This window comes from Scomber japonicus, chromosome 10, assembly GCF_027409825.1.
Source record: "Scomber japonicus isolate fScoJap1 chromosome 10, fScoJap1.pri, whole genome shotgun sequence".
In the NCBI taxonomy this organism is placed as follows: domain Eukaryota; kingdom Metazoa; phylum Chordata; class Actinopteri; order Scombriformes; family Scombridae; genus Scomber; species Scomber japonicus.
This window is the reverse complement of record NC_070587.1, coordinates 19,750,233-19,766,799: the sequence shown is the minus strand read 5'-3', so window position 1 is coordinate 19,766,799 and position 16,567 is coordinate 19,750,233. Positions and strand designations below refer to the sequence as shown.

The window sequence follows — 16,567 nt, the reverse complement described above, 5'->3', positions numbered from 1 at the left end:
AGTGTAAGAAACAGCAGTAGTGAAAGTCAGTTGAAATTTCAGTTGGACTGGAGGCTTTTTGAAGTGTGTGTCGACGTTTAAGAACTAAAACCAGTTTAAATCAGTCAGTTGAGGTGTCAGTTGGATGGGAAGCATTGAAAGGGTTTGAAATGTCTTTGAAGTCTATGAACCAAAAGCGGTTGAAGTCAGCTGAGGTCTCAGTCTAATTGCTGGGAGCGTTTTAAAGGGTTTTGAAACTTTAGGAATTTAGATTAAAGATCAAGCTTAGTGATCTATTACTTTTTAAGAGTTTGTGATATTCAGTTTTCAGATTCAAATATCACTTATTCATACTAGTGGGGTCATATTTATATTTTGATTTGTTATTTCATAAATCGGCATGATATCTTCTCAAAAATAAATGAGCTAACAACAGTTTGAGTTTTGGACTCGATACAGACTTTGTCAAGAGCCTTAGGCTGTACAACAGGTTTCAGATCACTTATTAACTGAAATAGAAAAAAGCAACTTGTTCTAAGCTTTAGCACCTGAATCTGTAATGACTGAAGGTTTCAGGTGCCATTTATATACAGACAGTGTTCCTGTCTCAACACGCCAACACCCTAAATGACAAAACACTTTATTGGTTTTAACTGTGATGATTTTACTCCCCTGGCTCCCGAGTATGCATCTGCTCATGAAATCTGCTGCAAATAACGACTAACCATAATTTATTTATAAAGTCGGTCAATCGTAAGGACAAACTCTATCTGGAGCAGGAAAGCTGAAGAACACTTGTGAAAATTAGATGCATTATTCAAAAGGTCCTGCTGTTTGGCTTTCCAGAGGTAATTCAATCAACTAGCCCCATCATGGGCTTTTAGCATGGAATACACAATCATGTCAACAAATAAGAAAAAAAAAACAAGTTTCAAATTGTTCAAACCCATTTAGATCAAAAGATGAAAAGAGAGTGTAAAAAATGTTAGAAATGAAATCAGCAGGTCATTTGACCAATTGAACCCCATAAAGAAAATAATGATGAAAATTTCACTTACATGTTCAGAGATGGACTGGAACACAATGCAAGTGGCAAAACCAGAAATCAAATATGCACTCATAAGCATTAACTCAACCTCAATACTCTCAACCAGTAAATTACATGTGGAGCTTTTTATTCAGATTAAAGTAATTCTAAAAGAAACACCATTTACACCTTGTATTAAAATACATTTTGGGTGATCAGAAAGCACTATCTGACTGCAATCACATAGTGCTTTCTGATCAGTGCTTGACCACATGAAAATGCAAGTGTAAATGCACCCAAGATACACTGAGAACAGATTATGATGCAATTAGCCAAACCACTTCTGGTGGTGGTCAGGGACACACTGTGACCACATCCAACACAAATGTTGATGCAATTGGGTTGTCAATCCACATACAACAACTATGAAGGCTCATAAAAGTAATTGGCTACCGTCTTTTTGTTGCTGTTGCTTTTTTTCCTCCTGTGCAGCGTCGACACTTACATGCCAAAATGAACCAAACTGAAATCTCTACCTCTTTTGATTAACAATGTGCAATGTCACTGCACCATCAGTAGGATTCTGGTTATGTAAGAGGGTACTTCCTCAGATCCTGAATCTACTTCAGCCAAGACAAGATTGCAGTTTCTGTGACAAGCAGGATGAAAACTAAGGAATTGTCCCATATCAGTAAGGCCACATCAAGCACTAAATATATACTGAAAAGATACACAAAGGTATGCACCATTTGTTTGATATCATCTGAAATAGGTTCATACTGTAGCTTAAAAAGGTATATAGTATTTCGATTTGTATCATCTCACTAAGCAGTCCAACCTATACACCTAGATATTAACAATTACAATTTTCCTTTCTAAATATTCTGAAGTTATAACCTAACTGTGGTAAAGACCCAGGTACATTCATATTTCTCTGCTAACCGTGGCACTCCACCATATCAGTGGGAGTAGGCACAAAGGATCCTTTATACTTTTAAGGCCTTGTTACCTTTTTACTAAAATGCACAAGCACTGAGCATTGTGGCATATTCTGTGATTGGGAACCACTGCACCTCCTGTGATGGAAATCATTATGTTGCTTTACAATTAGGCTGCCAGTAAGCTGACCTAGTCCAAACTGTAGCCACATTATTGGAGGCAACCAGGAGCTACCCCTACCACTATCTCTCCACCCATTAATGTATTCTGTTAACAAAACCTACAAATGGACCTCCACACGCAGGAGAATTGGTCTGTCAACATGTACATTTGGGGATCTAGAGAGGACACTTCTTTCAACTTCTCCACAACAGTTTGGCACTAAGAGCAAGTGACCTTGGTGACAAAGCACTGTTAGAGACCAAAATCCAAGCTAAATTAAGGGGACTAAACCAGCATGGCTCTTTAAAATTGTCTGCTGTGAAGTGCTCACGAAAGAGAAGATCCAGATGACAAACAAAAGGGCTGCAATTTCAGGTCAAACCCTTTCACACAGACGAACAATAAGGTGTCCTGATGCACTGAACATAACAAGCTGTGGGTGAAGGAGGTGTAAAAAAAGACAAATCATATTGGACAGTAATCAGAATAAAAGAAATTATACTGAATCACAAATACCTGGTAAACTGAAAAAAACAGCAGTTTTTAACCAGCCCAACCCTATGTATGTAAGTATCTGATATTTCATGTGCATGAAAAGCTAATTTAGCACTTCAAATGTATGTAGAAGTCCATAACTTGATTGCTCTCTCAGGGTGATTTACTTTTCGGTTTCCTAGTTTATGAAGGGAATGAACATCTTTGCAACCAAACAACAAACACTGGACCATCAGCATTTGTTTCAATTCAAGACTAGCAGATTTTACCAGGAGCTGTTTCATTCACTTATGGAGTGAACCCATTCTACGTCCACTTTAAGATAGCGCTGTTTCCAACAAAATGTTATGTTTGTATTCCAGTAAATTAAAAGTATTATTGTGCCAAGACCCAGACACCCACACTTCAATGATTTAGTGAGTATGTGACCTTCATGAGCCATTTAATCTAATGTCAAATCCATAAATCATTATTTTTTTCCCTAAACTAAAAGGTGAAGGAGGACTCATTGTAAAACTAAGTCTCATTCATGTTAGGCAAGGCATGGAACATCATCTCTGTAGTCATTACACTAACATCTAATTCATTTCATTTGTAATTGTTGTACTTGTCATTTATAAAAAATTAACAATGTTTTAAACTGCTGTTGGATGTTACTCCCAGTTAGCATCACTGATAGCATCAGATCACACAGAGACATTTCCCACGCGGTATTTGAAGTTGTTAATGTGAGTGATTGAGCGTGGAAGCATCAACACTGTGTTAATGTGGTCTTACCTCAGAATGAACTCTCTGAACATGGGAGTGCAGATTCCCCTTCTGAGAGAACGAAGCAGGGCAGAACATGCAGAGGTGAGGTTTCTCCCCAGTATGTCTCACCATATGAGTCTGCAGCACCACCTTCTGGTTGAAAGCTTTGCCGCAATGTATGCACTTGAAGGGCCTTTCACCTGAGGAGGGGCACGCTCAGGTTAAACAAAAGCCATGATTAAACATTTATGACAAGCTGATACTTTGATGGCAACTGTCATTTCTTAACCCAAATTGATAACTTCAAAATAAAAGGTAAAAAGTGATGGAGGGATGTAAAAACTAGGGTCCTCTTTAAGATGACATCAGTTATCGCATGCTGTCGTAATAGTCCCATTACTGTAAGCAGCTTTCGAATCTGATTACAGCAATAGATATTTATATCAGTAAACTAATGTGACTTTTTTTCAAGCAGAAGCATTTTGAGAAATAAGTGACTTACAGGCTTGTCATTTCTAAAACTATTCTTGTTTATAAAATTTCGACAAAGGATAACAATAAAATGTATATAAGTAAATGTTTATTGGATAAAGTAAATCTTTTTTTTTTTTTTTTTTTTTTTACAAAAATAAATGGCAGCCTGGTTGTATCCATATATAAATAAAAAAATCTACATTGAAACACAGCTTCTTTTCCTTACCATGTAACAAACCCACAAAGTCTGCCTATATAGAAATGAAAATATATAATTCTGTATAACAATTTTGTCACCATGACGCCAACATATAGCAACTTCTTGCATCATTTCAAGCCTAAACAACAGATGAACAAAGTACAATCTTACACCCTTACCAATTCCTCTGTGCATCAGAGCGAGTGAGATAATGAGGCTTGCGTGTGTTTTTTTCGTGTACCCTCTCGAAATGACTCTTCACCTCATCAGCTTAAGGGCTGTTTGAGATTCCAAGCACAGAGGAATCGACTCTAGCCATTAGTCATCCGGCCGGCCAGCCGACCGAACAAACTAACATGTGGATGATGTGTGAGCCACATGTGGGTGGAAGCTGCTGGCTATGTTACCTGAACTCAAGCGGCTGAGCAGTCACACAGCAGCACAGGTATATTAGAATTTAAACAGGATATCGAAATTCTACCCACACAACATCTCTGCATGATAGCTGAGTGTGTGATGAACCGAGCTGGAGGTGTACGAGCTCTTAGAAATGGGAGCAAACACGGCAAACTGCTCAGGAGTCAGGGTCAGTTAATCGCAGAAAATTTTTACAAAGACGAATATTCAACTTCAGGGTGTATGTAATGCTGCCTGTACTTTTATTGTAAGTTAATTAAACACTCAGATCAAAAAATTTAACTGGAAACTTTCCTTTTTGTGCCACCTCAGCCCACACACCCGCACAGTCTCTTGGTGCACCCACAACCTCCGGTGTTGGAACAGCAGGCTGTCGAGCCCCCACCATTACTGCGCATTACAATCTGGCGCCAGCACCCACCCACAGCTCAGAAAACACTCAAAACTTCAGGGTACTGTGGAACAATTCTGTGCACGTGACTCATTAAAATGTGAAACCTTAAACACGACACAAACATAATTCTCCGTGTCTCTCACCTGTGTGTATTCGTATGTGTCTGACGAGCTGGCTGGGCTTTTTGAACGCCTTTGAGCAGTGATGGCAGCTGTTTGAGAACCCGCTGCGATCAATGTTTTTCTTGTAGTTTCTGGAGCTAGATGTGAGCGGCCTGTTGGAAGGAAGAAAACACACAAACATGTCGAAAATGGTTTTATGGACCACACGCTGACAAAAGACCATGAAAATCACAGCGATGCAGAATTTTGTGTGTTTGGGGTGTTTGAAATGACAGACTCCACATATATATATAGAGCCAGCTGATAATAATATACTTTCCAGTTCCACAATAAAAGTAGTAGTAGTAGTGCATCCCAAACTCAAACCACATGGATCTATGGGATTTGACCATCTTGGTTTTTTGGATCTCTTATACTGGCTTTTTTTTGCTTATAGTTATAGATCAAACCTTGTCTTTTTAATCTCGACATTTTGTGTTCATAAAGCACTGGTGACATCCTCCCAAGCTTTTGCTATTATTAGAACTTAACTTTTCTCTTCTGACCTTGACTGTGATGTCTATCTTCCACTAGTAATAGATAGCCTGTAGATGGTTTCCTGATAGGACTGTATAGAATTATGCTGGAATTTTATTTATATCATGTTTATTCTCGTCATTCATTGAGATTTAATAGAGGAAAGCATAAATCAGTGCACTGTTTTCTTTTTTTTAATCAGAAGTTTATGGGAATATACAAAACTCCATGCCAAGGGAGAGTGCATGTGCTACTGTGGCAGAGCTTCACCCGGGACAAAAGCTACTGCATAAATATCACCACAGAAATGATTTTTTTTAAATAAAATATGCAGTGAAATGTGAAATGTGTTTCACTGCAAGTTGTTCACCTCTAAGGATTTAACAAGAATGGCTTTCATTGGGAGGTTTAAGTGTCCCTTGATTCATTCTGCATTATAAACGAGTAAATAAAATGATGTCTAATTATTATTATTCCCATTAGAGGAATGATTCATTCAACAGATCCTGTGGATACTCCACACTGCTGCTGAGAACAAGAACCACATAGTTGCTTATAATAGCTGCTAGATTCGTGCTTCCCTTTTAACTTCCAGCTGTTTTTTGCTTGGCTCGGTCAAAAGAAAATAAATCAGCATCAGAAGCCCCGCCTGACCTCATCTTGATGTGACTCTTCATGTGCTCCTTGAGGTGCGCGGATGACTTGAGCTCCTTGTCGCAGGTCTTGCAGGTGTACACCTTGATGCCTGACAGCTCTTTGCGGTGCTCCTCCAGGTGCATAGAGAGCTGGCTCTGAAGAACAAACTCATCCCCGCACTCTACGCAGATCAAATTCTGTGGGGCGGGTAAGCAAAGTAGAGAAAGCGGTGGAAAGTAATTAATAAACAGGTAGTGGACGCAAATCACAACGGTTTTCGTGCTCGATTGGCCCGGTTGACTGACCTCCTCCTTCTCGTGCAGCATGACGTGGGATTTGAGGCTGGCGATGCGGGAGAACTTTTTATGGCAAACGGGGCAGGTGAAGTCAGAGGTCGTGTGTGTGGACTTGTGGAGCGTGAGGTTGAACTCCACGTTGAATGTCTGTGAGCACTCTTCACATCGATGAGGCTGCAAAGAAGTAAGAGAAGAAGGTGGTAAATAATGTGAATGCTAAAGATTTCAGATGTCTACTCCTGCCAGACAGGCCTTCTGATGAGTAGAGTGGATCCAACAGGAGACGTTTAGAGTTAGGGTTAGGGTTATGGTTGTTGATGATCTAACCATAAGGAGACGCTATTACACCTCAATCAATGTAGCAGCTACGTTTACTCTGAACTTGGAAATCCTTCTCCTACTGTGCCCTACTTATGAACAAGCATCCCCTGGAGCCATGGATGGACACTCGAAAAGTAAAAAGTGTGTTGAAACATTATATCTAATTACATCTAATAAAATCTAATCATAATCAGTGTTTTGCCTGGGAGAGAATGGGAGAAACAGAAAGGAAAATAAATAAATAATTGTGATACACGTGCAGAATTTTTCAACAGACAACATAAGATTTGTTTTCCCCTATGAGGTAGAAATAGTTCCAATATTAAATTCCATTTCTATTACAGGGGCTGACTGACTTACTTTCAGGAGTATTTTCTGACTGGTGAAGGCCAAGAGCAACACTAACACTGGTGAGTTTTACCCAGAGTGGCAGACCCCAAGGCTACTGCTCTTCAGCCTGCACAAAGTACCAATGTAAGTGAGGATACTGGCCTTGAAATTGAAATGGCCCTCAAGTACAGGTGCAGGTGCAGCTGTGAGACCGAGAAGAGGTATGAGTCCTATTATTGCCTTTTTACGCCAAAAGAGAGAAAGAGAGTGGGAATAAAATGAAAAAGAATTCTACATTGTAAGTGTTTTTCTTAACCTTACTTTTTTTTTTGTTAAAAGCAACTTGTCTGGGATAATGAGTTTATGTATGTGTGAGTGTGTGAGAGAGAGGCAGAAGGAGACAGAAAGCGAGTGTAGACGGCTCTAAAAAGGGGAGATGGGCAAGATGTGTTGCTAAGGCAGTAAAATGCTGAGGATCGAAGAGAAGAGGAGGCAGCGGGACACTTTTTTAAAAGGGTTACTAAAAGGGTAACTAAAAAAATAATATACACACACATAAATGAATGCTTATAAAATACTGTATGACTCAGAATAGATTAATGCATTATGTTATTGTGCTTGCCTACAAAAAAGAAAACATCTGTTGCTCCACAAAAGAATACACCCCCGCACAAAAATGTCCAGTCATACCACCTACTCTCAGAAAAACCACCAAAAAAAAAAAAAGTGTTAACACCATCATCATAATGCACCTCTTTCATGAGCAGGAACATTCTTCACACAATATCTCAACATGTGATAATTATCGTACATCTCATAACATGAACTGGCTTTCAAAATATTTAAAAAAAAAACTGACTCATCTGGTGACTAACTGCTGAAGATCTGCTCTGGGTTAACATGATATGTATTTTAGGGTTTTTCCTATGTACTGTGAGACCACACAGTATGAGGGCGGGAAGTTCATACAAATAGCCACCGAAACCAATTTACTATTATTGGCGAGTGACCGCCACAGCAGAGGAAATTGCGGCTGTGATTCAGCAGCAGAGAAGACGGACTGTGGGCTAATATTTGCTGCGCTATTCGAGGCTGTTTTTGAGCGTCACAGAGGGAGGGATCCTATCCAAAGGAGAGGTCGGGGTTTGGATTAAGGAAGTTTGGCTCTACTTAGAAAATTTTCATTTAGACGAGGCGAGAAAGTAGCTCTCTGTTCAGCACCACGGCAACGCGAGACAAAAGCAATAACAGCGGTAACTGCATCCTTCTGTGGCTTTCTGCTTGAATATGAATTTTTCCTGGCGTGGCTCACAGAAAATCAAGTCTGGTGTACTATGACTGATTTATACCTACTTAATGTTATGATACTCTTATCAAGTGTGCTAGTGCAGAACCATTACAGTTTCCTCGATTATTCATTTATTTTTTATTTTCTTTCCTTCAGCAGCAGAGAACACATTGTTTTTGAGCTCTGCTGCTTTCCAGACATGCACAATACATTAAAGAAGTCCATTCAAATAAGCTTAATTCCCTCTTTCATCAACATCAGTGAGTACCCTGATGAAGTGAAAACCTGCAACAACACAAAACTTTGCACAGACATTAGTAAAAGCAACCCCAGATGTGTCCCACATGATGGAAATACAAGAGAATATCCACAGTGCTGCTTGGAACAGTGAGTTTCAGAAGCTTTAGATGCAGCTGGTATCCAATATTGTGTTTGCCAGACTAAGTTCAGACCTCTGTTGAGTCTGCCAAATAAACAGTGGCATCTACAGCTGTTTCAATCCTCCAAACTGAGAGAAATCTTCTAAGATGAAAAAGCAAGCTTTACTGGAGAGAAACACTTTTTGTTTACAGTTACTACGCCCTAATCTCTATTAAATTGGAGTTAAAATATAATGTCACAATTAACAAAACTTGAATATATCACTAAAACAAAATAAATGCTAAATTAATATTCTTTTAAGCATATTTTCTTAACAGCTGCCAATTTACTAAAAAGTTTTTTTTTATATTTTATGATTTTTATTGGCATATTTTGGCACAGCAGTTTCTACATTTCAACAGTTGCTAGGTCACTTGTCACTCTAACAGCTGCCTCTCTGTCCGGTATCATCTTGTGTTGCAGCTGTCAGTCTAACATCACCTGTAAACTATGATATCCTCTCGTCTATCTCAGCCACTGGCACATCACTTGACTGCCTCCCATCACGGAGCACAGATATTTTGTTTTTTTAGCGTGTAACTTCACGTCAAATCATTCCCTTTTTATCTGTGTCACAGTGCAGAGTTGCTCTGGTGAAACATCAACTATAGATTCATATTTTCTAGCAGGACTTGAACCTGTGCAGTGTTTTTACTCTGTGTAAACTTCTCTGTGAATGAAACTCACCCTCAAACCGTGCAGAACGAGGAAGCCTACTATGGAAAATTTGGGTTTGTGGATTATGGTAATGATCATATCTCATCACCTCATGAACAGGTGATATTGATCAAGCTGAAACGAGCAAGTTCAGGCAGATAATAGAGTTTATTGAATCCCATTTGGAACACATATACAAGCAAACTTCCATAGTGGGAGTGTCGTAGGTTAAAATTATGAAAATGTCTTGCATGAGGCTCATTGTCATCAACTACAGTTGGTCAGATACACTCTCCGCTTGCACCAAATTTAGGTGAAAGCTGAAGAGGCCGTTTCATTCTCCCAGAAAGCAATGTGTTTGTTTACCTCACAGACTAAACGTATTGCAGCTGTAAGCACTTCAGTACTGTCACCTCATACCTCCATTATCTCTGAGCTTTCCAGCTGCACTTTGGCAACTGCACCAGTGCTAAAAATCTTGTGGTGCTGTGCTGGGTGTTGTATTACAGCATCTCCCTGAACTTGCCGGTCAGCAACCAGCAAGACACATTAAATATGAGACGTTCTGTACAAAAGTCTGAAAAGCTGAAATCCTGACAGTTAAGAGTGCCGACTAGAAGGTTATACAGAAAGAGAAACTATTAGCCAATGACTCAAATATTTGGTTTGACTGATAATGTCTAATTGAATTACTACTCTCAATGTGCCTTTTACAAAGCACTTTAATCACAACAGCTCCAGTGTTTATGGGTCTATCAGTAAACACTAACTTACAGCAACTGGAAGCAGATTTTCAAGATTTCAATATAACCTCAATTTCTTGTTATATCTGTGACTGCGTACACGGCCGTGCTGTACTTACCTTATCATTGACCTCATGTTCTCGGAGGTGCTTCTGCAGCTGGCTCTCAGTGGTGAAGATCTGAGAGCATATTGTGCACTTCTTGTCCTTGAATTCTCCATCGCTGAAACTTTCCGCCTTGCTTTCACTTGGATCCGCATCTGATGTGAAGTACGAGAGAGAACACTTCAATGTCATGATTTAGTTGGAGAGGCTTTCTCCTGACGAGAATAGCTAGAAGAGATATGACACAGTACATCTGCCAGTATTCTCTTCAATTACACGGAGGTGCTGTGTTCAGAAGCTTTATGCTTTTAAAAAATGTCTCAGAGGTTTGCAGCAGTCACACAGTTACTGTATGCTTTTATAGAGACAATCATATAATAGTCTTCTTTCCACAGTAGTGTTGAATGTTGATGTGGTACATATTGGGGACAGTCGCACTATGATGTGTCATCCATAAGAATTCAGTCTGTCTCTAAATGAGGTCTGGGTACTTGTGGGAGTTTTGGTATTAAGTGGAATAGGTTAATCTTGTTATTACATGAATTATAACAAAGCTTTGAGGATTATGGCTCTTCTAATGGAGGATTTTTTTTGACGTGCTATTGAAAGCTGATAATGATCTAGGCTCACAATGCATGGTTCAACAATAAGCCCTGCCCAATTGCCCTGGATGAGTAAATTGCAACAGTCTAGTAGTAACTCCCTTGTTTGATTTTTTTTCAATCATTGTCATGTGAATAAATTAATACTGATATTGTCAATATCATGATATGGGACTAGATATCGTCTTAGATACTGGATATCATGATACTGTGAGATGGCATAAGTGCCTTCACCTTGCTCACATTACAAAATATTGGCACGTGCCATTGGTCAGTCAAGAATTGAGTAGGCTAATTGTGTGATGTGAGAAACAAACATCTTTCAGGATTATGTGAGCACTGTCAAATAGTCGGTGGGGCAGGTAATTTTCATGTCAGAAATGCTCTCGAGAACAAGAAACATTAAAAATGGTACTTTAGGAAGCTTTAAGGAGAAGAAATGAGCCAAAAACTCTATTTGCCATTGAGTTAGGGAGTCTAATTCCATTATTGGAAAGAAACAGGGCTGATTAAAAGAATTGTGTTGTGTGAAATATATTTGTCCTACCATTTTCAACATGCTAGAACATCTATGCCACTATGCCTCCTTTATGTTTCATTTACTTAAAGGTTAAACATGATGACTAATTTTAGTCTTTATTGTTATTTGTTAACAGCTAATAAATAAAACAATTTGTATAGAGGTAAGTAAAAATTGACTTGATGCAATTAGATTTCTGACCCACTTGAAAGACTGGGCAACGGGAAAAAAAGTTTAATCCTGCAGTGAAAGACATACTTATAACCTGCCAGGTTTTTTTTCTACATTTACATTATACATTAGGTTCCATACATAGTATCCAATTAATAAAAGGTTAACTGTTATTATTCCTCACTACATCTCTACGATTATCATTGACAGTAATCACAGGTATGAGGACTAATAACTATTAATAAGAGCAAATATTGATCTCATTTGGTTTCACAGTCTCCTTACCTACTTCACACACACCAAATGTAATAAAGTAAACGTAATGATCAAAGTAAACATAAATGATTGGGTTCCTGTCATTTCATGTTTGCATTTTGTTTTTGACGTGACAAACTGTTAATGGTGTTCGACACACGCCCATGTTTACTGTCACCTTCGATGGCTTTGCTAGGACAGTTTGCTAACGTGTTCAATAGGAAATAACAACTCAAATTAAAAACATGAGCGTAACGTGACATTGTGTTGAGTGTTTTGTTGACAACCACAGGTTACATCCTCATGCGGAATCACACTAAAACGTACCGTTTAAGTTAGCGGACATATATCATCATAACTGAGCTAAATGTGCAATAATGTATTCAGATGATGGCATAGCAATGCTACCAAACTGAATGCATCCAGACAACACATTAGAGGCGCAGGTATTAATGTGGATGTAGCAACTTCTTCCATACATCACTGAAGCGTCGGCAGCTGGACAAGAGTCGCTTCGGTGTTACAAGCGTTCAAAAATAACAATGGGCAACATTTTTAGCGTGTTAGCCTCGAAGCTACACAGCAGCTAAGCGGAGCTAGTTAGCAAAACACAAGCTAACGGTGAATTGCTGATAAAAACAACACTAAAGTGCAAAAAGCGTACTTTAACTTAACGCTTCACAACACCGAGGCTCTTCCTCTCACGGACACCAATTTAGACTGGAAGCCAATAAGAAGAGCCACCGAAACGTTATTAATATCATTCCGCCTCAATCACTCCTTCGCCGCACAAAGCAAAGCCCACCCGCAATACTATATCCGGGGACTATATACACTACATTGAAGTGTTATTATATAAGGCTCAGAGATGTTTGTCCAAATAACACCGGGTTATTTGGATAGATCATAGTCTCTATTTTTTATTCGCTGCATTTTGGTACTTGTTACCTGTTTCGTCGTTGCTTTTAACTCTCAGTTTGCGAGGCCGGCCCCGCGGCATAGTTCCAGTACTCAGGGCGGGTGTGCTGTGAACAATTTGCTTTTCAAAATGGCGACTCGGTCATCTGTGGACAGCAGCGTAGCCGTGAAGACACACAGCTGCACGGAGTAGGGAGACATCTACCGTCTGCTTCTTTGTACATGAGGGTCTACAGGTGCACACCAAAACAACCACGTCTTTTTCTGTGTAACCAATAAGTGATGCTACTGCATAATTCTGAATAACGGATTAATTATAAATAAAAAATAAATTGCTAATGTGTAGGCTACCCCATAGTTTGTTTTCTTTAAGTCCTCAATGTGGTTGCATTAATTTGCAAACTTGCCAGACATGTCATAAACATACAAATACTTAAATTCATTTTATTTTTTATTTTTTTAATGATAGTTTAGACAACTATACATTAACCTGAAGTTGTACTATAACTTAGGCAACAATGAGTGGCCCCTAAGCCTCCATTGTATGAGTGAAAGTTTATTTCAATCACGCATTATGAAGGAACCAAACTTAACAATCTATGAGGGTATACAACTGACAGAACATCATCATACATTTTTACACCAATACATTTCCCCCAGTTAAATTCACAATCATTCATCAATATCTAAAAAATGAACAGGCTGAAACTCAACTAATTTGTGCCTATTAGGCCTATAGGCTACAGTATATAGCTACTATAACTCAGAATATCAGCAGTATAAAAGAAAAATAAAATTTAATCAAAATTGTAATCCTTTTTTTTAGGCCTACATTTGAATCGTTTTAAATTGTAACTTACATTTTTTTATTTTGATGTCACATGGTCTTATTGTTTTGTTTTGTTTTATTTTGTGTTGTATGAATAATGTACAGTAAGTAGGCCTATGGGTGATCCATGATCTGTGATGCAATAACAGATTTTTCCTATGGGGGCAATAAAGTATACCTAATCTTATCTTATCTTATCTTATCTTATCTTAATTGTTCCCTGATATACCATTAAAACATATTACAGACAGAAATGATAAGGACAAAAGTGCATTATTACATGTCTACCCGTACCTGTCTTGTAGAGTTGCCCTTTGTCCAAAGTTATGAACTCAAATAGATTTTTGTTTAAATAGAGGATTATAGATGCCCACAAAGTAATTTTGCCCTGGTGATCCCCAGCAGGTTAATCTGGCCATGTTAAAAAGTTGTTTAAAGTAAATAATGGTTTAAAAGTGAGCATTCAAATAGTGAAAATGAAATTGGAATATTTCAATTAAATAACAAGCCTTACTCCAAAAAACTAATTGTCAGGCAAGCTAAATGCAACTGAGATATTAATAATTTAATATTTATCATGTACTACATTGCTGCATTACACACACACACACACACACACACACACACACACACACACACACACACACACACACACAAACACACTATACTGCAAGTCTTAAGAGGAACATTATTGGAGAGTCCTAGTGGTGCTAAAGGAGAGAAAATACCTCAAAGTGTATGAAGCTTAGTATTGATTGCCAGTGACATATTGATTATCTATAGAGACATTGCTGCTATACTACCAATAAATTTAAAAAATACCATAAGATACTACTGTGTGATAAGATGACCATAAACTCATCAATGACGCAGCTCAAGTCTGATGTACATTGTAAAATAAGTTGAAGTTTACTTGGCAATAAACTATTTTTTCTATTTTTCATATTAATACCAGCAGAGGGAGCCAGTGAGTTATGAATGGCTTTGGTCATTGAAGGCCCAATAATCCTCAAGATATTACAGGAGTGACTGAAATGGGATTGGTCATGCTGAAGGCTATGATACTGATCTCAACTGCCTGAAAGACTGTGTTTCACTTACATCATATCTCCTCTGTGTCTGTGAACACCTCATTTCAAATGAGTATTGTTATTATAATTAGTATGTTCATCTGGTGACTATCCTAACACTTGAACTTTATTTTACATTCCAACTGAAAGACACAGAGGCAGCACACACAAACACACAAACATGTATACGGGATGACTAAGGTAATGTGAAAGACTATGGCAATCCTTTTTACTGTAATCACATGATCTTAACTTCTTGTCTTTGCCTGTTTGTAGTCTGGTGTTAGTATTGATGACAGAGCTTTCATACATTCATAATGACAGGAAGTCAAGAGAATGCATGTTTCCAATGGACTCTATTTATGGAATACAGAGCATTAGGGAGCAGAGCAGTGTTTTAAAATGAGGGAAGAACAATAGAATATGGATTGGAAAAAAGAACACTAATAATTTGTATAGGTTAATTGATTTGACTAGCTTCAAAATCTAAATAAATTCCACAGACTTCCGACTGGTCTTGAAATATGATGGAGTTTTGAGATGTGCATTGCAGAAACTCAGAAATTAATTTGATTTTAATCTGATCTGAATTGTACAAATCACTATTCAGGAATACAGCAGAATCTTCTAATGTTTGTCTTGTTAGGAGAACATTCACAAACAGAAAGCAGTCTGACTCAGTAATAAAAGTCATGGGACCAGCATGGAATTTTTTGCCGTGGGGGCCACCTTGGCCCGCTTTGTTGTAGAAGACCTGTTACTAAAAATTGTCCACAGTGAGTTTCTAGGCTTTTCATATCAGCATCAGTATATTCATGTGTAATCGATTATGATTCAATCCTCACCAATTGCCATGAAATGTAATTTGTTGGAGGACCTGTTTGTTCCAGCTGACGGACCACAAGTTACTGTTCTCGATGTCATCACTTTTTCAGCGGTTGCATTGGAAAAAGACATTTTCCACTTCACATTATTATCCAGTTCAAACTGCTGGTGGAATTGTTTGGTGAGCTAGTAGATAATTGACTTCAAGTATTCCATTCAGACCACAGTGTCCAGAATTGGATACAGCAGGCTAAACATAGCACATGTGCCATATAATGGAGTGTTTACAGTGGTTTCCAGTACGAATCCAGTGGTACAAACAGAGAATAAAGGCAGTTTACATTTCTGTCTAGTTTGGGATAAAACAAAAAACAGACATGTGAACAGACAAAGAGAAGAACACTACCTAAACTCAAGGTTCCTCAAACAGGATCTAGCCCATTGCACATTTAGCGTCATTTATCACCTCATTTATCATGCCTATAAATAGATTCTCATCTGTTATATGAATTCATCTTCTGCTGGATGTATAGAAACCTCATTGCTCCAGCAACAATTCTTCCTGTTACAGGCCTACAGGTGGGAAGCCGTGACTCGCTGCTGCGTTTTTCTTTGTTTCCAAAAAGGGGAAGTCAGTCCCTTTGACTTTTGGTGAATAAGCAAGCGACCAAGTGCATGTTCATTGTGTAAGAACATCTGTTCCTGCAAGGCCGCCAGTTACTCTGCCTGTCCCCTCACGGCTGCACAGGCCACTGATCTCACCACTGAAAACAAAAGACTGGACATCACTATGACCTTGTGGGATTGTCCACGCCCCACTTTTCCCTCTCCCTCTCCTATGTTTTTTTCTCTTTTTGCTCTATGGTCTGCTGTCTTCCCTCCCGCTGCAGTCAAGAGGATAGTGATCAATCATTAAAATTGTCATGGGCTCTGGGAGTGAGATTGTCAGGGAGCCCACCTCTCCCAGAGACATGCTAAACTCGTGGTGAGAAAAACCTGCTGAGATTGAGAGAGCTGTTGTTGTTGAGTCCTGTACCTAGCCTTGTCATTCATGCTAACAAGCCTCACCAGCAACACCGACATCAATGACACTGGCAGCGCCTTTCCA

The 16,567-nt window shown here is 38.7% G+C and overlaps 1 protein-coding gene across 2 annotated transcripts in view; it reads right to left on the bottom strand.

The window, feature by feature from the left end:
• LOC128366557 (zinc finger protein 236-like) overlaps nt 1-12,817 on the bottom strand; it is a 55,548-nt gene extending 42,731 nt beyond the window's left edge. For both annotated transcript variants that reach the window (XM_053327294.1, XM_053327295.1), the window contains exons 1-6: nt 12,766-12,817; nt 10,285-10,424; nt 6,416-6,580; nt 6,129-6,307; nt 4,980-5,110; nt 3,380-3,552 (exon numbers count right to left, since the gene is read on the bottom strand). In XM_053327294.1, the coding sequence (XP_053183269.1) occupies nt 3,380-3,552; nt 4,980-5,110; nt 6,129-6,307; nt 6,416-6,580; nt 10,285-10,424; nt 12,766-12,817 (840 nt within the window). The remainder of the gene's footprint in view (nt 1-3,379; nt 3,553-4,979; nt 5,111-6,128; nt 6,308-6,415; nt 6,581-10,284; nt 10,425-12,765) is intronic.
• Between the last annotated feature and the right edge of the window lie 3,750 nt (nt 12,818-16,567).